A 24,616-nucleotide genomic window follows, 5' to 3' on the forward strand; every position below is an offset into this window, starting at 1 on the left:
ACACATTTTTTAAATTAGGCATAATTATCTTGCCAAGGTACACGTCCATTTGTTATGAAATATTCCGTAAATTCATTTCTAACAATTTTTGCGTTTTCGGAAGATCTACGTGGAATATTTTGAAGAGGCAAAGAGGCATTGTCTTCTCAATTCCCTTGGTATGTTTTTATGTGTACCATTATCAAAAGTTTCAGGAGGTGTACATATATTTCTAAAAAAGGGAGAACTCCTTAGAAAATTGTGAAGATACATATGTGAAGATAAAATGCGAAAAACAGCAGATGTAATTCCAAACACATTCAACTATATTGTTCTGAAGCTATTTTCTTGTGGCATTTTAAAGTAATTACTATTTAAATGGGAATAAGCCACAATTAAAGGTTAAAGTACTTTTATTGACGTTTCAATTTCCACTTCGGAAATCGTTCTCAAAATACAAACATTAGTATGTTAAACATTAGTAAACTAATGTTTGTATTTTGAGAACGATTTCCGAAGTGGAAATGGAAACGTCAATAAACGTACTTTAACCTTTAATTGTGGCTTATTCCCATTTAAATAGTAATAACATTCAACTATTCTACGGGCCCTACTGAGGCGATAGTTAAAAATCCTCTCAGGTGATCCTTGACGGTGCTGTCCTGAATATGGCTTCATTATATTTTCAGTAAGCGCAAAAGTTTCATCGGCTACAATTATATAAGATACAGGTCGATGTCTACCGGGAAGTGCATCGTTTTCAGGAAGGTTTAATTTTCCTTTCTCAATGAGATCATACAATTTCGTACTCCTAAATACTCCACCGTCTGAGATTCTTCCTTGAGATCCGACGTCAACAAATAAAAATGAATAATCTGCGTCAGCCAATGCCAAAAGAACAATACCAAAAAAGATTTTATAATTGTAGTATTCACTACCCGTTTTAATGGGTTTTTGTATTATAATCTGCTTCCCATCCATTGAACCAACGCAATGTGGAAAATTCCAAATATCTTCAAATCGATTTGATATTGGCTTCCACTCTTGTGGTGTAGTGGGAATCTAAAAAATCAGTGTGTTTAATATATTAAAAAATTATCAACAGGGAGATTTAAAATTTTAATGTGGGTACCAAAAGCAATACTCCGTGGCCATAATGTATAGCAAACGGATCTGTGCCTGTGACGACCCTCTTACGAGAGAAATATCTGTTGTCGATCTTGAATTGCATTGAGGAACAGAACAATATCGATTTGATTTAAAATACTTTAACGTAGTCACAGAATATTGCTTTATAAAGAATATTCTTTGGCCATATACTGTGACGTAGTCATAATGCTGAAATTTACTAAAAAAATTTAATAATTCTATTCAAATCAACAGCTGTCTGGCTTGTTTATACCACTTTTAGTAGTTTAAATTTATTCCGCCAGAGCCAGAGGTCAGATACTTTGTTTTCAATCGCGAATTGTCAACAGAAAGCTTAGATTAATAATTAAATTTTCTGTTACTGTTATATTCTAAAAAATGAATAAAATTGAAAATTTAACTGATGATGAAGATTTTCTGGAAATGATAAATATTGTAGATGGAAGAAGAACCCAAAAACAATTTAGGAACAGAGACAATCATTTTGAAAAATGTAATAATAATGAATTTTTGCAAAGATTTAGGTTATCTAGATGCAGTTCATTATTTAAATCAAAATATTGCTGAAAAAAATTATTTCGCGATATCATTGTTATGGTTAATTAACGAACAATAATAAAATACATTGTTATATGTAGTAACCTTAGGATACCTGCATTCTTTTATGAGGCATATAAATGTTTGCCAGACTATAGAAGTACCACGTGTTTAAAAAAATATATTAACTTTTAATCTAAAAAAACTCTACAAAATTATCTACCACACATATGCATACTAAACTCTGTTATTCTTTGTAGGACGATGGAGAAGTTACTGACCTAAATGAGTCTTTAATCGAAGAAGAAAATGTAACTAAGTCCGATAATAATGTGACACAACCCAATAACCTGAATGTTGAACAGACAGTTGGCTCACCAAATGGTAATGATGCAGAAAAACCTATGCATAGAATCACTAACAAGTCCCATAGCAAAAAAGGCTCAGAGTTTTTCAAAAAAACTTAAGGAAAACGAAGATCCCAAAGTAGCAGAAGCTTATAAAATTATGAAGAAGGCACAAGCCTGCAGTTCTAGACGAGAGAAAGCTGAAGATCGGTTTGACATCTATGGGCAACACATCCTTCAAAATTAAGAATCTATTCTAAAAGAGCAGAAATGATGGTTGAACATGCTATCAACAATATACTTTTTGAAGCAGATTTAGGAAACTATGACGGGCCGTCTTCTGAAAGCTCTTTTCAGCAACATAGCCTAGTTAATCTTTCTCTTCTCAGCCCTACCATAAGTCAGTATACCTCTTATTCCGACCCTCTAAAAAATGCATCAGCAACTGAGAATAGTCAACCTTCAAATAATATGGATACATCTGGATACAATATACCAACTGCACAGAACTTGCTTGCTACTTTTAAGCCTATAACCTATACACTAGAACAGCCAACAAATACTTCTCAATAAGTTTTTCCAGTTTTCATTTATATGTAGGTACATATTATTATGTGTTATTAGGTATTATTATGTAATTAGCATTTAATTTTGTAACTTACTATTTAATAAAAATAAATATTTGGTTTCATCTCAATACTTTGGGAACTTTAAAAAGATACTGGAGACTTGTGTAAGAATCCCCTGTGGCCAGAAATCTTAATGTTATCAGTAAACGTTCCTTAACAGATATGGCTTTTCTTAAGACTGTGTCGTGTTTCTTTATTACGGGGCCTATATCATTTAAAAGGCGTTCAAAGTCTTCTACTGACATAAGTGTAAAATTTTAAAATTGTCCAGTATTAGATTCTAACGCCAAATCTACTAGTAAATCGGACTTCATTTGTAGGGTTCTTCTTTTAAATAAATGCGTCGTCCACCATCGCCTATTTTTCCTTTTTTAATGAACTAATAACCACAAACGCGGCACTAACCTTAAGCAGCTCCTAAGACATTTTTTCACGAATGGATGGAGCGCCTTGAGCATGCATACATATGCGGTGATTTCTAATTTCAATGAATGCTCTGAGCGCGAATGGTTTGAGTACGCACGCATATGTGTGGCTTCTCACCACATGCGTGTGCTAGTCTGTACGCGCCTTTAGATGTACAACCAACTTCATGCGTTAAACTCGGTAATGGCGCTGAGCTTGAGTTGAGCTACGAATATACAACCGGGCCTATATGACGTTGACCACCAACTACACTAGCGCCGCCAAGCGGGAGCAACGGAGTGCATAGCTGCCATTAGGCGATGTGTATTACGATTATAGTTCGAATATTTTAAAACTCTAACCTAAGATTCCATTAAAACAAATTTAGGTCAGTTGTTTACAAAAGGAACAATGTACTTAATATTAATTTAATATACCATTTTATATAAATAAGTACGCTAATAATTAAAATTATAGTATGTTTCCGATTCTAAAAATGCTAAGATATTAAATAAATAATATTCATCAGTATTTAAAAATGACAATAATACATAACTTACTTACCCATATGTTTAATTTACCATGATAATAATATTAATACAAATTTAATTAAAATGAAATATTCATAAGTATTTAAAAATGACAAAAAAAATGTTTAATTTACCATGATAACAATATTAATAAAAAAATATATAATATTGTTTGGTGATACAACTGTCAATTTATCTGACATTGATAAATACAATATTTAATTGTTGTTTGTTGTGTATATATATATAAGTACACATTTGAACTTTCTTGAGAAATTAACATGCCTAACGAGGCTTGTTACTCCTGTGCAAATTTCCAAAGTCGAACGCACATCTAGAAGTATAACTTCAAAAACCAACAACTCGGATTATGTTGTAAATTTTCATTTTATTTTAAAATTTAGCATTTTTGCGTATATTACATATATTTAATAAAATTAACGTGGGGTTTTTAAATATTTCAAAATAAAAAAGGAAATTCATATTGGGATTCGAACTCACATACACCAGCGTATGAACCAAACACGTAAAATATTTGCCAATTAGACATGACACAAACGTATTTCAAAATTGACAGTTCTCGGTCATACAGTAATTTATTGAGATTATTATTTTGAAATACAAAAGTCCAAAATATGAACATGTAATAAATAATACAAAACATATCACATAACTAATAATATTAATAAATATTATATCTATATATATATATATATATATATATATATATATATATATTGTATATATATATATATATATATATATATACAAAAGGAACATTTTTATTCTCGAAAGAGGAAGAGAGAGATAATATATATTCTGTCTCTCTCTCTTACTCATTATCTTACATATGTAACGATTTCACTGATTCACTCCCGTACAAATTTCCAACGTAAAGCGCGGGTATAGAAGTATAACTTCAAAAATGCTGTTCCATCAGCTAAATTGCCCCAAAGGTCTCATGAAGTTATTCGCGATTGAAACTGAATGTAGAGGGCAGGTCGATTGCAGTGTCATGGCCGATATAAATGGTATAAACAAACATAACAGTCTAATGTTTAACATTGCTTTTGCATGTTTAGTTTGATTTAAGATCAGTTATTTTTATCATTTAAAAATGGAAATTAGCCTAATGATATCTTTGAGTACTGTGGTGAAGCAAAGAGACCATTGGTTGAAGAGGAAGCAGTTTTCAAGTGATGAATTCTTAAATTTTAACTTTAATGTTTGGAACTGCCCTGTGTAATGATGAATACAGAATTCTATATTTTGTGTATACCGGGGAACCCAGAGTATAATGTTTTGTGTAATGTTTAATATGAATTATTTTATATTATGCCTTATGTTTTTAATATGTTAATTTTTATTTTATACTATTTTTTGACATATGTAAGTACTTTATTGTATATTAACATAAATAAATAAGTTGAACTTGACTTTATTGTAAGATAGTTCATTTGATTACATGAAATCAACCTTAACTTGGAGAGTCACCAGTCAAAAAAGATCATAGCACATGATTTGTCTTTAAAAGATTACATAATAAATCATGATGAAAAAACCTCATGATACTATCCCAACATGATATTTGTATTTCTGTTATTCAAGAAAATAAATTATGTATTCTCAGTATGTTATTGACTTAATGATAGTGGTGTTTTCTTTTTATTGATTTCCTCTTTTTCCTCAAGTTTTCCAGTTTAGGATAGAGAAATATCTGTTGTCGATCTTGAATTTGCATTGAGGAACAGAACAATATCGATTTGATTTAAAATACTTTAACGTAGTCACAGAATATTGCTTTATAAAGAATATTCTTTGGCCATATACTGTGACGTAGTCATAATGCTGAAATTTACTAAAAAAATTTAATAATTCTATTCAAATCAACAGCTGTCTGGTTTGTTTATACCACTTTTAGTAGTTTAAATTTATTCCGCCAGAGGTCAGATACTTTGTTTTCAATCGCGAATGGTTAACGTTATGACAGTTCGTGAAGTTTGTATATGGTGTTGTTGTTTACGATTAAATAAATAATAAAATGTAGTGTCGTAAGCTTAGATAGTGTGAACCCGACCTTAGGGTGTTAGCTGACGGCTGTCTGGCAACCGTCAGCTGTCAACCTAAAAAAAGGACACTTGTAAAATTGCTGTAAAAATATAAACATTTGTGTTCACCCTTTTAGCGATTATTTTTATAAAATAAAACTATTTACCGAAATTGTCGTATTATTACAAGGATACTACAATTATTTGGCGACGAGAAAAGTTGTGGAAGTTTGGGTGAAGCACAAAATATTGTATTTTTTTACGGAAAGTTGAATTTGGAATTTGCAAGTCATGTCCTTGAACCAGGGTAATTCAGAAAACGTGGTTTTGCCAATCCAACCGACTGTTACAGTGGTTAATACTGGGAACATTTCGGCATTAGCAGTTTTCAAGCAAGGTGATGATTTTGAAGTATTTGAAGAACGGCTAGACCAATTGTTTATGGCAAATATAATAGAGGGTACACGAAAGGTTGCTGTTTTACTTACCTTGTTAAGTGAAGAGGTATACAAGATTTTGAGAGACCTATCTAGCCCTGAGAAGCCGAATGGTAAAGACTTTGATACTTTAATACAGTTATTAAGACTACATTTTAAACCAAGAGTGTCTGTCTATCGCAGAAGGATTGTTTTCGATTCATTAAGACAGGGCCAAGAGTCTATTAATGATTGGTATTTAAGGGTTAAAAATGCAGCTACACAATGTGATTTTATGGACAAACTGATCTATAGAGTCCAAGATAAATTTGTAACAGGCATGAGGCCAGGTCATATATTGGACCGTTTGTGTGAGGAGAGTCCGTCCAAAAGTTTTCAAGAACTGTTAGAGATAGCTTTGAACAAAGAAGCAGCCTTGAGAGGACAGTCCAGAAATAATGCTGAAGTGAATAAGCTACAAGAAGTTAAACAAAAAGCAAGTAGTACTTCTAGTAGTAATATTTCCAGAAATGGTGAGAAAATAGTGGAGAGACATAGTGATAAAGAGAGACATAGTGATCCAGAAGACTTAAGGTGTAATTTCTGTAACAAAACCAAGCATAATTTTAGTAAATGTAAGTACCGAACATTTATTTGTAAAAAATGTGGCAAAAAGGGTCATATTATGGCAGCATGCAAATTAGAGCAGAATCATTTGGTGGAAGAGGAAGAAAATGAGAATATACTTTCATTGTACAACTTAACAGACATTCAACAAGTTAATTTTATAAAGCCACTGTATATTCCAGTTGTAGTAGATGATAAGGTGTCCACACAGATGGAATTGGATACTGGAGCAGGTATTTCTTGCATGCCTCATAAGTTTTATTTAGATAATTTAAGCTACATTCCTTTGAATAAAATAGGTATTAAATTAAAAACCTACTCTGGAGAAATTGTGAATCCAGAAGGGAAAATTACTGTAAAAATTTCTATACAGAATGTTTCAAAAATTTGTAATTTTACAATAGTCAAGAAAGCTACTAAAATGTTGTTAGGTCGCGATATAATTAGTAAATTTAACATGTCTTTAAAAAATTCCAAAATAACAATTAATGACCTAGCTATTCAAAATAAAAACAATGAATTGGATAAAATATTGTCAAAATATTCAAAGCTGTTTCAAAGGGAGTTGGGTAGGTACAATGGGGAAAAAGTTACTTTAGAAATAGATGAAAATGTAAAACCAGTTTTCCACAAACCTCATCCCTTACCATTTGCTTTTCGGGAAAAGGTGGAGGTGGAACTAAAGCGGTTAGAGTCAGAGGGTGCTATTGAACGGGTAGATAATTCTCTGTGGGGAACACCATTAGTACCAGTTATGAAACCTAATGGCAAAGATATTCGTGTTTGCGCTAACTATAAAATCACAGTAAATAAATATTTAAAAGATTTCAACCATCCATTGCCCCGTATTGAGGACATTTTCGCCGCGTTACAAGGAGGACAAAAATATTCAAAACTCGATTTTCTCAATGCTTATAACCAGTTAGTACTAGATGATACAACTAGTGAGTTATTATCTTGGAGGACACCTCTAGGTATATATAGAATAAAGCGGTTACCTTATGGCACGAAGCCAGCCTGTTCTATTTTTCAAAATGTAATTGAAAAGGTTTTGCAGGGGTGTCGGGGTACAGTAAATTTTCTGGACGATGTAGTAGTAACAGGGAAAGACGATAGAGAGCATTTAGAAAACTTGGAGGAGGTGTTAAAGCGACTAGAAAGAGCAGGGTTTAGATTAAACGAAAAAAAATGCGAATTTTTCAAAGAAAACATTTATTATTTGGGACACAAAATATCACAAAATGGGTTGGAAAAAGACGAAGAAAAGGTAAGGGCAATCATAAGTGCTCCTAGACCCAAAAATATTACAGAGGTTAGGGCTTTCGCGGGAATGATAAATTATTATTCTCGTTTTTGTGAAAATTTACAAGGGAAATTAAAACCCTTGTATGAGTTAGTAGGGAAAATGAAAAAATTTAAATGGACAAAACAATGTGATAATGCTTTTCAATATGCAAAGACTGAGTTAGCTTCACAAAAGATTTTAGTACATTATGACCCAGATAAACCAATTCGTTTAGCGTGTGATGCGAGTGATTATGCAATCGGAGGAGTTCTGTCTCATGTTTTACCAGATGGGAGTGAGAGGCCTATATGCTATATCTCGAGGTTATTAAACAAAGCAGAGCGAAATTATTCTCAAATTATGAAGGAGGCTCTGGCTGTCTACTGGTCGGTATCTAAATTGTACCAATATTTGGCGGGACGGAAGTTCGAAATATTAAGTGATCACAAACCATTGAAATCGATCTTTGGTGAATATAAAAGCCTACCGAAAATGGCGGCGGGTCGAATTCAAAGATGGTATTTATTTCTAGCTGGTTTTGATTACACTTTTAGGTTTATCAGAGGAGTGGATAACTCAAGAGCAGATGCGTTGTCACGATTGCCTTTACAGGATGATTATGAAAATGATGAGCCTGAATATGATTATTTAAACATGGTTAAGAGTTTAATACCTATAGATTCAATAAAACTGAGATCAGAATCAAGAAAAGATCCAATTTTGGGCAAAGTGTTCAATTTTATTAGATATGGATTTCCGAAGCATACAGAAAATGAACTATTGAAACCATTTATAGCTAGGAGGCAGGAGCTTTTTATTGAGCAAGGAATTATAATGTGGGGGTATCGCGCGGTAATTCCTGTTGCACTGAGAGTGCAGTTACTTAAAGAAATACACAGTAATCATGAAGGTATGACGAAGATGAAGTCCAGCGCCCGTTCCTATTTCTGGTGGCCATCGCTAGATAACGAGATTGAGCAGCAGGTCAATAACTGTAAAGTTTGTTGCCAATTGCGGCCAGATCCGCCTAAGGCTAAGCTGATGAAGTCACTGAAGTCTCACTACATTTATGAAAAAATACATGCTGATTTTCTAGGGCCCATTAGGACAAAGACAATTTTAATTATTGTGGACACATACACTAAATGGCCAGAGGTATTCGTGATGAACACACCTGATTCAGAAAATACTATATATATTTAGGGATTCTACAGTATTCACTGCCTTCCCTCGCTCAACCGTTTCCATCTCTCTCTGTTGTTCCATTCTCCATCGTTCAGTCCTCTCTTACTCATGGCGTCGTCTACTTCGTTCCTCCAGGATTTTCGGGGTCGTCCTCTTTTCCTCCTTCCTATGGGGCTCCATTCGGTTATTTTCTTTATCCATCTGCTGTCGCTAGTTCTTCTTACATGTCCATACCACTTTAGTCTTTTTTGTTCTATATATGTTAGTATGTCTGTTTCTATTGATGTTCTTTGCTTTATTTCGTCATTACTTCTCCTATCCATTCTTGTTACTCTGCAGCATCTTCGCAGGCATTCCATCTCTGTTGCTACTATCTTACTGCTGGTTTTCTTGTTTATGATCCAATTTTCAGCCCCATATGTCATAATACTTCGCACTAATGTTTTATAAATCTGCGTTTTTGTTTTCATATTTAGGTGTCTATCCCACCATACTGAGTTAAGTTGTCGGATTGCTGTTCTTGTTTGTCCTAATCTTTGTGTAATTTCTTCCTCTGTTGTTGCCTTTTTCGTGATTATAAACCCCAGGTATTTGAATTTATCCTTTCCTTTGATTGTTACGTTGTCATCAATCTGTAGATCTTCTATGTCTTCTTCACTTGTAGATAGGTACTCTGTTTTCGCGAGGTTAATATCTAGGCCAGCCTTGGTATATTCTTCTTGTAGTTTTTTCATCATGTAGCTGAGGTCGTCTTGGTCTTGTGCAATCACTACTTGATCGTCTGCAAAACTTAATGTATATAGGTATTCGTTCCGTACCGGTACTCCCATGCCTTCGCATTTTCTTTTCCATGTAGTCAAGGCTTTCTCTAAGTATATTTTGAATAGGGTTGGAGATGTGGAACAACCCTGCAGGAGCCCTTTTGTTGTGGTGAAGTCTCCTATGATTCTTGTTCCCATTTTAATGGACACTTTATTTTCTTTATACAGAGCTTTTGTAGCTTCTATGAGTTCCGTCTGTATTTCTAATTTGTACATTGCCTCCCATGTTCTGACCTTGGTACAGAGTCATACGCCTTTCTCAGGTCCACAAATGCCAAGTGTATATCTCTATTTTTTGCTTTTTTCTTTTCCAACAGTTGTTCCAGTGTGTATATGTGGTCTATGCATGATCTTCCTGCCGTGAAGCCTGCCTGATCCTCTCCGATTTTGCCTTTTATCGCTTGCTCTATCTTTTCTCGTAGTATCTTCCCATATAATCTTCCTATTGATGATATTACGCTTATTCCTCTGTAGTTTTCGCATCGTTTTCTATCTCTTTTCTTAAATATAGATGTCATATATGCCGCCGTCAGAAAATACTATTAGTAGATTTAGGGAATGTTTTTCACGTTTTGGTATACCGCGTATAGTAGAAACGGATAATGGGACCCAATTTACATCCGAAAACTTTATTGATTTTTTGAGTAATAACGGAGTTAAGTTTGTAACATCTCCACCCTCTCATCCCTCAACTAACGGGTTTGCAGAAAACTGTGTTAAATCGGTTAAATTAGGATTAAAAAAAGCTCTTTCAGATGAAAAAAATAAAAATGTGCAACTGGAAACTTTGATTTACAGATATTTATTTTCATATAGAAATTCGATACATGCTACTACTGGTATGTCACCTAGCAGTATGATGTTTAAAACTAAGGTACGTACACGTTTAGATTTATTGTCTCTAAAAGGGATTTCATCAAAAGAAAAAGCTGAAAATCAAATTTTAAATTATAAAGGAAAAAGAGAAGATAGTTTTGTAGAGGGGGATAGAGTTTGGTGCAGGGACTATCCAAATCCAAATAGAAAAATATGGGTAGAGAATGTAATAGATGAAGTTTTAAATGATAGGATTTATTTGTGTAAACTGATTCATGAGAATTTGATTTGGAAGAGGCATTTGAATCAAATTCGGCGGAATCAATCGGATGTAGTGGAGGATCAGGTTGAAAAAGTTTATAGGGAAGGTCTATACATTTGAATGTCCAACCAAAATTGTTATTAAACGAGTCAATAAACGAGCCCTATTCTCAAACGAATGAGACTCTGGGACAGGAAGAAATTAAAATCAATGCAAGTTTAGCTGATCAGCCTTATCCTCAGATTGCATCTGAAGTTACAACTGAAAAGGGTCAGGTTAATATAAGTGAACGACCAAAGCGTAATATTAAACCACCCCAGCGCTTGAATTTGTGAGGAGAGGTATTGTAGTGTCGTAAGCTTAGATAGTGTGAACCCGACCTTAGGGTGTTAGCTGACGGCTGTCTGGCAACCGTCAGCTGTCAACCTAAAAAAAGGACACTTGTAAAATTGCTGTAAAAATATAAACATTTGTGTTCACCCTTTTAGCGGGTATTTTAGTAAAATAAAACTATTTACCGAAATTGTCGTATTATTACAAGGATACTACATAAAATATGGCAGAAAAATACGGATCTTGGACTGTTTGTGCGGTAAAAAACGAATTAAGGAGAAGGAATGTCAAAGTTACTGGAAAAAAGGAAGCTCTTATCGAAAGGTAAACTATATTAATCATATTCTTAATGTTTTATTTCTATAGCTCAGACCAAAATAAAAATATTTATGTTCATCTGAGTTTTATAGTGAAGTATTTGTATTTGGGTTTCAGCTAATACAGTCATGTAACGTAACAGTGGTGACTTTTGTATGTTAGTATATTAAATTAATTTAATATAAAAACATACAACAGAAGTCTTTACTTCATTTTAATATGTTATACCCACAGATCACCGTTATTAGTGGTCTGTGGTTATACCTATGGCATACAGCCAACTACAGGGTTTTCCCTGTTAAATTCTTATTAAATATGGCTGTAACGAAATATTCCAGAAAAACATAGGTATTTTAACAAATACGTGCATTTATTTTCGGCACATATTTATCCCTTCTTATTGCTATAATCCACTTTTTTTGTCATCAGAATATCTTTGGGAAACCTGTGTCCTGATGTTCTCGATGAGCACAAAGGCACAAAACAACATTGAGACATTTTATTTTCTCAAATTAAATTCACACAGCCAAATAAACGCAATATTTACTTACAAGTAAATTGATTTGAAGAGTTAACGTGACCTCCAACTATACAAGCGCCTCCTACGTTTAGCTTTTCAGATTAGCTACCATTAGCCGTGATCGTCTAGTCAAGTCTAGTGGACTAGTTGTTCTGATCCCACGTTGTGGCCGTGGTAACCCAGGTTCGAATTCCTGGTCACGGCAATGTGCTAACATGTCAAGGTGAGGCATTTTTTTTAATATTTAAAAATATAAATTACTGTGTTTAAAACAATAAAATGTATTTTGAACAAAATTTTACAAAAAGGTGTATATAAAAAAATACTGAAAAAATGAAAAAATTATTGTTGGAAATGAAAAATTCGATAATAGGGTAGGATTAAAATAATACTTTTGTTTATCTATATAAAAATAACGATTTTACAAATTTTTAACGGAGTTTAGAATAAAAATTTTACAACAGCGATTCATTGCTCAGTTTTTGAAGTTTATATGCGTATATTAACGCGTGTCTTTTTGTGTAACAAACATTTGTTATTTATAGAAAATGACAGCAAATACAAAATAAGTGATTGATATGATCATGGGTAATCTTTCATTTTTCCGGCTGTATGTAAACCCTTAGACAAGGAAAGAGAGTGACCAAGGACACTAAATACAGATAGGATTGATTTTGTGATGATTTTGTCCTATGCTCTAATGTAAGAAATGCATTGTGTTGAGTGTGACGTAGGCGTGGGGATTCGTGGTTGACATTTCTTATTGTTTTATATAGAATAGTTGTGCTTTGTTGTGATTTAACTGCCTTATAAGACTATTTAATTATTGTTTCTATATCAATTTACTTGTATAAACAAAATGGGTGGTAATAGATGTGCCATATATGGTTGTGACAATAATTTTAAGAGTGTGAAAACCAAGAAACCGCCTGGGTACTAGCGTAATAAGCCGGAACCATGTCTACGGAGATGAAATTTATATCAATGAATTCTGCTTCACTTACTAATGATTGTGCAATGATTTTTATTCGGTGCAAAACGTTCTTTTTTATGTAATTTCCATTTAAAATATGTCCGATTTTTAAAAGCCACCGCCATTATTTACCATGAAACAATGAGAAATGACAGGAATGACCACGATACACAGACTAATTAAAACCTCAATTTAATCACTTTCAACGCCACCAAGTACGAATTTAATGTATCGAAACTCCGAACAACAAACAAGGAGCAAATAAATTTTAGGTTCCCACGTGACGTAGCTGCGCGGCCGAACCAAATTTAGCGACGACAATCTGCATACCGTTTAGTCTGTGTATCGTGGGAATGACAACTGTTTCTTATGGTCAAGGTCAAGAAGGGTAATTTTAACCAGTGTTGCCATAGTTATTCAAAATTATGTTTTCTAATGAAAAATAAAAATTTACCTAAAACGTAAAGTTTATAAATTACTACCTACTTTTAACTGAAAATTATAGCTTTTTTACAAGGGTCAGGTTAGATTTGGTTACGTTACTTTACGTTTATTATCACGTTTTCTTATAAAAAATAAAAATTTTGATTTTTAATTATACAAAATTTTATTCTTATTACTGCTTTTTTTACCAGCGTTAGGTTAGATTTGGTAACGTTGGTTTAGTTTTAATTTCATGTTTTCTTATGAAATATAAAAATTTTGATTTTTAATTATATTATAAAATTTTATTTATTTATATTACTGCTTTTTTTTACCAGTGTTAGGTTAGATTTGGTTACGTTGGTTTAGTTTTAATTTCATGTTTTCTTATGAAATATAAAATTTTTTATTTTTAATTATATTATAACATTTTATTCTTATTACTGCTTTTTTTACCAGTGTTAGGTTAGATTTGGTTTATTGGTTTACATTTTTAATAATAAAATAAGACGATGGTTAACGGGTACTCGTTTTGCACGTGGTTATTAAGATTGCATCTACCTGTTTTAATTAAGGTACTTTTCATGAATTTTTTAGATTTTTTAAAGGTTAAAACTGGCAACAATGTCAAAAGTACATAAAATTTAACTTCTTGCGCATGGCCGCCATATTGTTTTGATATATTAAAAATCTTGATTATTTAAAACAATTTTACCCATTTTTTCATAATTTAACAGTAAAAAACAGTGATATTTAATATGTTTTAGTTACGTTTTTTTTATTAAGACATGTATATATACTTTTATTTGCTTTTTATGTTAATTTTTTTTATTTATAGTACTTTTTTTTATTTTTTCTGTATTTTAGATTATTTGGGCACTTTTACTAGTTTAAAGCAAAGAAAACATTAAAATTTGAGGTTTTTTTTCACTTTTTTGGCTAAGTCCACAAAAAATTTGGCATTTTTGAGGCGTTCCGGCTTACTAAATAATTACCTATGCCTGTTATTTTTCACAGTTTTCCAAAAGGAAAGGATTTAGTGTCGAAAACTATAAGAGCTGAATGGGTTAACCGATGCAGAAGAGCTGATAATTTTAATCCTGATTCTAAGAGTAGAATATGCTCTGTTTATTTTACAAACAATGACTATGAAGAGATCTTCAAAATGAATTATTAGGTAAAATAAAAAAGCAATAAAATGCCTATAAATTTTTTTTATATATATACAGTTATTAATGTTATTCGAAATAAATATAACAAATGAATACTGTTTAGTGGACAATAAACCAATCATTCAAAAAATTTGTTTGCTTTTATCACGTCCCCTAATTCCTAATCCTAGTTTATTGTATAAAAGTTATTGACCTATGTATAAAAGTTCCATAAATTAAAAGACTGTCATTTTTTTAAATCTTTTTTGTACGTCTTGCATAATGTTATGTAAAATAAATAAAAATAGAAAATTAAACTAAAATTATGATTACTATTATTTGGAATTTAATTATGTAGTTTTATATTGTTCTTATTGGCCTAGGTGATACGCCACTGGTATACGTGTTTGGTGCTCACTCGGCTTCACTGTTGTTATCGTTGCGGTCACTCCTTTGACGAGTAGAATTCCCTACTCTAAGAGTCAACCGTTCTTGAAACCAGACAAGTTGTTTTGTCTATTTATTAACCTTAACTGTGTATTCATTGTACCATGGACCGTAACCTTGGCTTGATGTGATCTTGATGGAATGGTTTCGTAGCATGGTACAATGAATACAGAAGGTATGATATTGCGCATGACATTTGACAGCTGGCCCAGGAGTGTGACGTAGTAAAGACCGCTCGAACCACCTCGAACCCAATAACGTATAACGTTGTACTATCTAATAGAGAGATATCGCAAGTGCATTTTTATCGCACGCTAATAGCGGAATACGCTATTTTGACATGTACGCAAGCGCATAGTGAATGTTACGTTAATAACGGATAAGGGCTTCCGCTATTTGGGTCGAAATAAGGGGTGGTAATTACGTTAAACGATAATTTGACATTTCGCATAAAACATAAAAATATTTGATAGAATACAAATTTAGAAACTAAAAACTGTGACTGTGGATCAAGTGGATGATCTTGTTTGGCAATCTAACCTTATCTATGTTGTTTGGTTTGTTTTGAGAAACACGTGTGTTCTTATTTTGTTTAGACAAATTTTATACATTGACATTGACTATTGGTTAAATCATTAAAATTAAAGTGCACGTCTACCTGCTCAATATCTTCTCCTTGTAGCAAATTAACAAGAATTAAGTCTTCAATTTCGTTATCATCAGCACCAGCTATTATTGCTGCATCAATTTCCAAATCCATTATTCAATAAAAAAAAACAGTTAAGTACAAGTAGTTATATTCGAGTATGGCTATGACTAACATTAATTTCTATAATAGGTTACAGTTAATGCCAAACGTCGGTTGTCATAATAACGTTAAGTCTTATCGTACCCCCCAGAACAATTTGCGATAACTCTCTTGATACCTGTGTTTCAACCATCGAGCAAAAAGACAAAAGAGGGAATGTAAAGGTAGTGGGGGCAAAAATATTGTTAGACAGGAAGTGCCATCTTGAGAGGCCAAATTAAACAAGGAAAGAGAGTCTTTCCTTGTTTAAGAAATCAAATTTAGTTGGGTTATGTTATTATTTGTCCCAACTGTCACATGAAATCTTATTTATATTGAAGTTTTTTAACAATTGTTTCTCATTTTAGACTGTTATCGTTAATATTTAATTAAAATTTTCTCGTCTAAGACACATTCTGAAAACTATTTTATAGCTACTGTTAATAAGTGTCGGAAAATTTAAATTTGGCACATTCGCATTTCCGGATATGTGCGCCATCAGAGCCACTTTTTTGGTCGCCTTTTCATAACGATTAGATTCCCTCTTTTGTCTTTTTGCTCGATGGTTTCAACAGACCGTTATCCGTTATTTACGTCTCAATACGGTATTAACGTTTGACGTTGCGATATCTCTCTATTTTGTACTATACTCTGTTTTTTAACCAGGAGGAGTAAACTAAAAAGACAGATTCACACCCAAGAAAGTTACTAGAAAAGTCACCAAATACATCTTCTTTTTTGGTTGCTTATCTCGGTCTTGCGGTAATCCAGTAATCAGTATTGGACAACCTCACATCGATTCTAACCTAATTTTGTTTGTTTATGCACAGTATAGACAACAACTGTTAGACTGTTATGAAGAAGTTGAAGAATTTTTAGAGTTTATTTATCACATTGTAGAAGAAAATCGTCTAGAACGTATATGAAAGCCATATATTCCCATATTCGTGATAAAATTATATCTAAAATCCAATCGAAGGACGATTTTCACATTTGGTCCCATTGAAGATAGCTATAATTGAGCTGTCAATTAAAGTTTATAGAATGAAATGTTGGCGCTTGACTGTGTTGCCATGTTTTTTTTAATAAATCGGGAAATAGCATGTGATTTATAATTAATAAAAATCCAATAGAACGTTAACAAACTAACAGTCAAAAAGAAATTCTTTCAAAAAATAATAAGAATAGTATTCAGGTACTTTCCACAGACATCTGGTGACCATCTGTAACAATCTGGCAACTAGTGGTTTGAGGATTGCCAAATTTATTAGCTTATTATCAAAGGCAAATGCCAAAAAAATTTTGTAATAATTAACTGCAATTAATATGAGAAGAAACGAGTATTTATTCGTTCGTGTTGTATATAAAAAAATTAAAAAATTGCATAATTCATATAATATAATAAAAATGTATTTTTGAAAGCTTCTCTATTTGTAATGGAAGCCTACAACATATACATTATAAAGACATGACAACACAGTCAAACGTCAAAAATTTGTTTTGTGAATTTAATATTCACAGCTCCTTTGTAGCTATCTTCAATGGGACCAAATGTGAAAATCGTCCCAATCGAATTTTACAATATTTCTTCAGCGCATTAACTTAAACAACAAATAGTGTATGCTACTTTATAAGAATATAAGCAGTTTTTATGGGATTGCCCATTTTTCAAATGTACAGGTATAGACTTATTTTCATTATTCAGGCAGCAGGCTCCATTAAGGCCCATATTTATAGTCGATGCTCAAGTATCGGTCGATGCTTGAGGTCGACCTTGAATGAAATTTGTGTTCTATAAACCGTTCTCAAGTACGAAGTCGAGCTTGAGTACGCAGAAATGACAGCTCGTACTCAAGCATCGGATCGACCTGCCTTGAGCACGGGATCCTAACCTAACTTTTGTTGTTTCATCATCATCATTTTGGCTTTACAACCCTGTGTGGGTCCTAGCCTCCCCAAGAATTTTTCTCCAGTCGTCCCTATCCATCGCCTTCCTCCGCCAAGCACGTATTTCCATATTTCTCATGTCTTCATCGATGTTATCTAGGAATCTTGTTCTGGGTCTTCCTCTTCTTCTTTGACCAATAGGTCTATCAAGGAGCGTTTTTCTAGCTGGGTCGGTTTGCTCCATCCGCATAACATGGCCTACCCACCTTAGACGTCCTATCTTTATGTGTTTTACGATATCTGGTTCCTGGTATATCCTATAGAGTTCGAAGTTGTATCGTCTTCTCCAGACACCATTTTCATTTACCGCTCCATAGATGCGCCTTAGTATTTTTCTTTCGAAACATCCTAACATGTTTTCATTACTTTTTGTTAAAGTCCAGGTTTCTGAACCATATGTTAGGACTGGGCGTATTATTGTTTTGTAGAGTTTTACTTTTGTATTTCTTGATATAACTGTAGATTTAAAAAGGAGATTAAGCCCAAAATAGCATCTATTAGCCGTGCAAATTCTGCGGTTTATCTCTGCGGTAGTGTCATTTTCAGTATTGACGAGCGTTCCCAGGTATATAAATTCGTTAACTGCTTCGATGACGTCATTTTCTATAACAAGTGGCCGTAGTGTTTGTGGTTGCGTACCTATTTTCATGTATTTTGTTTTGTTGGTGTTTATTATTAAACCCATTTTTGTAGCCGCTTCCTTTAATGCTACGTACGCCTCTCGTGCTGCGTTTTCCGTTCTCCCAACAATATTGATATCATCAGCATATGCTAAGATTTGCACAGATTTGTTATATATTGAACCGGTAGTTGTGATTTGTGACGTACGTATTACTTTTTCCAAAGCTAGATTGAATAGTATACAGGAGAGTGGGTCTCCCTGACGTAGCCCGTTATTTGTTTTAAAAGGACTTTTGTTGTTTATATTTGTTAAATTTGTTTTTCGATTCGCTTCCAATATATTTTTTTTGTTTTTCTCATTACAATAAAAAATGTATGACGAAGTTGAAGAATTTTTAGAGTTTATTGATCATATTGAAGAAGGAAATCAGCCGGAACGTATACCAAAACGATATATTCGTGATATGGAAAATCCCATGGAGTTTTACCGCGATGTTGAATTTCGTCAACGGTATCGTTTCAACAAAGATACCGTTGCAGATACCATTCTGCCTCTGGTATTTGAAGGTCTACGAAAAGCAGACAATCGTGGTTTACGAATACCTCCAATATTACAATTGTTAATTTGTTTAAGATTTTATGCTACATCTAATTTTCAGGTTGTATCTGGTGATTTGCGGGGTATTAGTCAATCGACAATAAGCAACACCATTAAAAAGGTATCAATATTAATAGCTCAACGTTTAAATGATTTTGTAGGGTTTCCCCATACTGGACAAGGATTTAGGAGGAATATAACAAGTTTTTATGAGGTTGCCTATTTTCCAAATGTTTCTGGGTGTATTGATTGCACCCACATCAAGATATCTAATCCAGGTGGTAATAATGGGGAAGTATTTCGTAATAGAAAAGGCTTTTTTTCATTAAATGTGCAGGTATAGATTGATCTTTCTTATCCAGGCCCTCATTATATAAATAAATTGCAGGTTGTTTCAGGTCCTAGAAGAGAGATTATGGATATTGTTGTTCGACATCCCGGATCAAGTCATGACAGCTTGATATTTGATCGAAGTGCATTACGAGTTAGAATGGAAAGAGGTGAAATTCCAGGATTATTAATAGGTGACAGTGGATATGCATGCAGACACTATCTACTTACTCCAGTATTACAGCCAGGTATTTATTGATAATTGGCTAAAAAATAGGTTATTTGATGGATATCTCTTTTTAGGTAATGATCAAGAAAATAGGTATAATAGTGCACATATAAGAACAAGAAATGTTGTTGAAAGGCTATTTGGAACCTGGAAAAGACGGTTTCCTTGTCTTCAACGAGGTCTACAAACTAAATTAAATACATCTCTTGCAATAATATGTGCTACAGCAGTACTTTATAATATAGGTTTACAAGAAAATAATAATGATGATGATGATTTTGTAGAAAATATTGATGTGCCAGTAAATAGAAATGTTAATGATGTGGAACGAGGTTTAAATTTTAGGAGACATTTTATTCACCAATATTTTGCATAAGAATTAAAATACATTATTGAATACTTATCTTATTATAGGTAGATATATGTTAGCATCATCATTAGCTTGATAACACTTTTTATTCATGATTTGTTCTTTTAATTTTTAAAATTTCAATATTTAATTGTATTCCTTATATCTAACCTTTGTTCAATTGGCATTTGTTTGTTTAGTTTGAGAATACATTATTGAATACTTGCATTATGTTAGCTGTAGTATGTTTTATCTTATTTCTCAAAATATCAGCATCATTATAATTAGCTTGATTACACTTCTTGTTCATGATTTGTTCTTCCAATTTTTTATTTTTAAAATTTCAATAGTTTATTTTATTGCTTCCTTATACACAAGCTTTTTTCAATTGGCATTTGTTTGTTTAGTTTGATAATACATTATTGAATACTTGTATTATGTTAGATGTAGTATGTTTTATCTTATTTCTCAAAATGTCAGAATGATTATCATTTAAAATTTCAATATTTTATTTTATTTCTTTCTTATATCTAATCTTTGTTCAGTTCAATTCAAAGTTGTTTATTTAAAGAATACATTATTGAATACTTATATTATGTTAAATATAGTATGTTTTTGTCTTATTTATAAAAATGTATTTTTTTATGTTTTAATTTAAAATAAATGAGGGTTTTTCACTCACTATGCTCAGACAACTTAAGCAAGTATGTCTTTACTGAGTACAAGGAGTTTCGGGCTTAGCCCCGTATTTATAGTCGGTACTCAAGCCCGTGCTTGAGCATGTGCTCCGCCAAGTCGAACTTACGTCAAAGTCATGCTCAAGTATTTGTTGTGTTCTATAAACGATACTTCGGGTATTCTCGTACAAGGTTGATCTCAAGCACGAAAAATTAGTACAGTAAAAGTAAGTTTCGAATAAATATCGAATAAAAAGAAGATTCTGTCAATTTTATCATAATTGTGACTAAACTTTTAGCGCCAAATTTAGTTTATGCTTTAGCCCGCGCAAAGTTGGTTTATAGTATAGTATACTTACTGAAATTTTGTGTTTGGTATTAATATTTTGCGTTTGAAATTAATATTGGATTAACTATTTTAAGGTATGTAATATATTATAAAAAATATTTATTCTAGAGAATTAATTTCCATTTTGTTACTGTGTCTGAGGCATAATTTTAGATGTTCAATATATGCTTACATGTGTATTTGTTTTTGGATATATTTATATGTGTGTAATGCGTTACAATCATTATAATTATATTGTCTGTATAAGCCGTACGCTAAATAAATTGGTTATCTAAATTTTAGATGAGTGGAAATGGCATGAAATATGCACCTTACTCAACAAAGGAAAAAGTTCTCCTAATCCAGCTGGTAACTGAAAACGGTGTGGTAGAGAATAAAAGGACAGACGGTGCTTCGACAATGGAGAAAAAGATGGCTTGGGAGTTAATAACAAGAAATTATAACTGCCAGCCTGAGGTCAACAACATCAGGACCAGCGACCAGCTTCGAAAATTGTGGAACAACCTAAAACAAAGGTAGAATACTTTTATTAGTTTAAGCAAATGCTTAAGTATTGACCAATAATTTTTTTATCATAGGAAACGCAAAGAAACAACAGCACTGCGTCACAGCATGTTAGCTACAGGTGGTGGTCCCCCGATGAAGCCAGAGTGTGATGCAGTGCTGGAGTTAGTTGAAGAGGCTGGTCCCAATATAGACGTCAGCATCGACTGTTCTTTTGATAGCACAGCAGTCTTTGAAAAAGGTAAATGTACTAAATTTGTAACTGTGCTTTACTCATAGTATAATTGTAGGCCAAAAACAGTTCAACCAGCTAGGAAGCTCAATAGCAGGACCATCAGTAGCCTCTGACCCCCCTCACTTCTTTCCCACTACAGAGTTCAAAGAAATGGACTTGTTATGTAAGTATGATGTAATAATTTTGAGCAGTCTTCCTGTACACTTAATAATAGTTTCAGGTAATACTTGTAGTGTGACACCTGCTGTTCATACAGAAGAGGATGATGATGATGTGCTTCAAAGTGGTAAGTGTTTTAAATGTAGTTAAAGCCATATGTACTTAACAATAATATCAATTTTAGCAAACACTCCTACTTCTAGTAGGGCACTGGGTGCTATACCACAAATATTGTCTGAAAATAAACAACGGTCCAAGAAAATGAGGGATACCATCAGACAGCAAGACGAGATTCACAGGATGAAAATGAAGATTTTGGAAGAAGATATGCTGAGGGCAAAAGCCTTAAGAGAAGCAGCTGAGAAGGAGAGGCAGAGAGCTACTGATGAAGCTGAATTAGCTTCATTGAAGTTAATAGACTATAAAAAAGGGTAATTATAGATTTTATCATGTTTGACTTGTTACTAGAATTTGGCTATAATTAATTGTATATTTTCAGGCGCTAGAAGATCTTTTTCCTTTGTTGGGTACTCTGCATTTTTAGAGAGAATGTTAGGAATAAGCCACAATATATTTATTTACATATTTTATTTACTGATTTTTTTCAATCTATATGACCAGAGGGCTGTTATCATAGATACAAAATTGTGATTTATTTTCAGAAAATAAATCACAATTTTGTATTTTTGGTAACAATATCTGGTCATAGACATCAAAACATCAGTAACTATAACATATAAATAAACATTGTGGCTTATTCCCAACTGAAGATAGTGTTAACTCAGTCTTACAGTGGCCTTTTCACTTTCGGAGCACTGAATGTCAGAGGAGGGTCTGTTTTAGCAGGTAGGCATTTGACGTAGGGCGTTTTAAAGTACCTCGGGAACTATCGCCGGGACTACGAAGAATGAATCCTGCACTAAGGTCAGTCAGGCGGCGTACTGGACTGAGATGTCTTTTGAAGATTTCAGACCCCCCCTCTATAAAGACGAAAAAAAATTTAAAAAAAAAATATACTTTGTGTTGTAAAATCAAGGTTATTTTCTTTCTATTCTCCTTCCTGTTTATTTTATTTCTAGATAGTATTTAATGTAGATTTAAGGTTCTTAATATTTTAATTTCAGCTGGTAAGATATGGTTTTACCTTTTTATTTGTTGTATAGTCTTTTGTTTTTAGATTATGTATGTTTCTCTTTCAGTTTTTTTAAGTATTGATTGCTACATAGATCATATTTTTATGTTGTTTACTGAAAATTATTAAAATACTGAGTTTGCATAATTTTTAGTAAATTGCTGCCACTGCAATATATACATGTATATATACATATATATATATATATATATATATATATATATATATATATATATATATATATATATATATATATATATATATATATATATATTTGTAATGTTCTAATTGTTTACAGTTTACTCCTGATGAAGCTATAAAATAAAATAATCTATTTTATATTGTATTTAATTATTATAACTGTATAATTTTTTAAATAAAGAATATTAATATTCTAAATTTGTATAATTTTTATTTGGTAAGGAAAGGTTTTATGAAAGGAATAAACACTTAATTAAAAGGAGGGAAACTCCTTGTACTCAGTAAAGACATACTTTGCTTAAGTTGTCTGAGCATAGTGAGTGAAAAACCCTCATTTATTTTAAATTAAAACATAAAAAAATACATTTTTATAAATAACACAAAAACATACTATATTTAACATAATATAAGTATTCAATAATGTATTCTCAAAATAAACAACTTTGAATTGAACTGAACAAAGATTAGATATAAGAAAGAAATAAAATAAAATATTGAAATTTTAAAAATAAAAAATTGGAAAAATAAATCATAAACAAAACGTGTAATCAAGCTAATGATAATCATTCTGACATTTTCAGAAATAAGATAAAACATACTACATCTAACATAATACAAATATTCAATAATGTATTATCAAACTAAACAAATGCCAATTGAAAAAAGCTTGTGTATAAGGAAGCAATGAAATAAACTATTGAAATTTTAAAAATAAAAAATTGGAAGAACAAATCATGAACAAAAAGTGTAATCAAGCTAATTATAATGATGCTGATATTTTGAGAAATAAGATAAAACATACTACAGCTAACATAATGCAAGTATTCAATAATGTATTCTCAAACTAAACAAACAAATGCCAATTGAACAAAGGTTGAACAGCTCACATAAGATCCCCGTACAAAAAGCGTTTGAAGTTAAGCAGCTTGCCGGACAACGATTTATATTGTCGTATTTATGCTTGCTGTTTAGGCACCAGACGATCGGGCCTACGATGACCATCGTTGTCACTTGTAACGTAATTATCGAATTGTAATATAAGTTTTCTTTTACATTATGATAAAAAATATGTAACATAATCTATAATTGTAACATATCTTTAAACAAACAACACAATTGCAAACAAGTGCACGGTTGCCCAAATAAATTTAAAAAAATTCGTAAAATTCGAAGAAAAAAAATCACATTTGCGTGATTTCTATATCGCCTTATTGTATGCAGCTTATATATGTGAGATTGTTTTATAACTGATACATAAAAATGAGTTTTTATGACGCTTTACCAGGTTGCAGTAATA

At 32.3% G+C, this 24,616-nt stretch overlaps 1 protein-coding gene across 2 annotated transcripts; it reads left to right on the top strand.

Moving 5' to 3' along the window:
* Positions 1-20,659: 20,659 nt before the first annotated feature.
* On the top strand, positions 20,660-23,276 carry LOC140433377 (uncharacterized). 2 transcript variants are annotated; one of them, XM_072521395.1, is made up of 7 exons: positions 20,661-21,162; positions 21,371-21,603; positions 21,667-21,833; positions 21,883-21,990; positions 22,042-22,113; positions 22,171-22,417; positions 22,486-23,276. In XM_072521395.1, the coding sequence occupies exons 2-7, from the start codon at positions 21,371-21,373 to the stop codon at positions 22,490-22,492; spliced, it is 834 nt and encodes a 277-aa protein (XP_072377496.1). In that variant the 5' UTR covers positions 20,661-21,162; the 3' UTR covers positions 22,493-23,276. The 2 variants fall into 2 exon arrangements, with proteins under 2 accessions (XP_072377495.1, XP_072377496.1); XM_072521394.1 differs by having other exon boundaries at positions 20,660-21,162; positions 21,883-22,113.
* The last annotated feature ends 1,340 nt before the right edge of the window (positions 23,277-24,616 follow it).

Source organism: Diabrotica undecimpunctata, chromosome 2 (assembly GCF_040954645.1).
Source record: "Diabrotica undecimpunctata isolate CICGRU chromosome 2, icDiaUnde3, whole genome shotgun sequence".
NCBI lineage: Eukaryota > Metazoa > Arthropoda > Insecta > Coleoptera > Chrysomelidae > Diabrotica > Diabrotica undecimpunctata.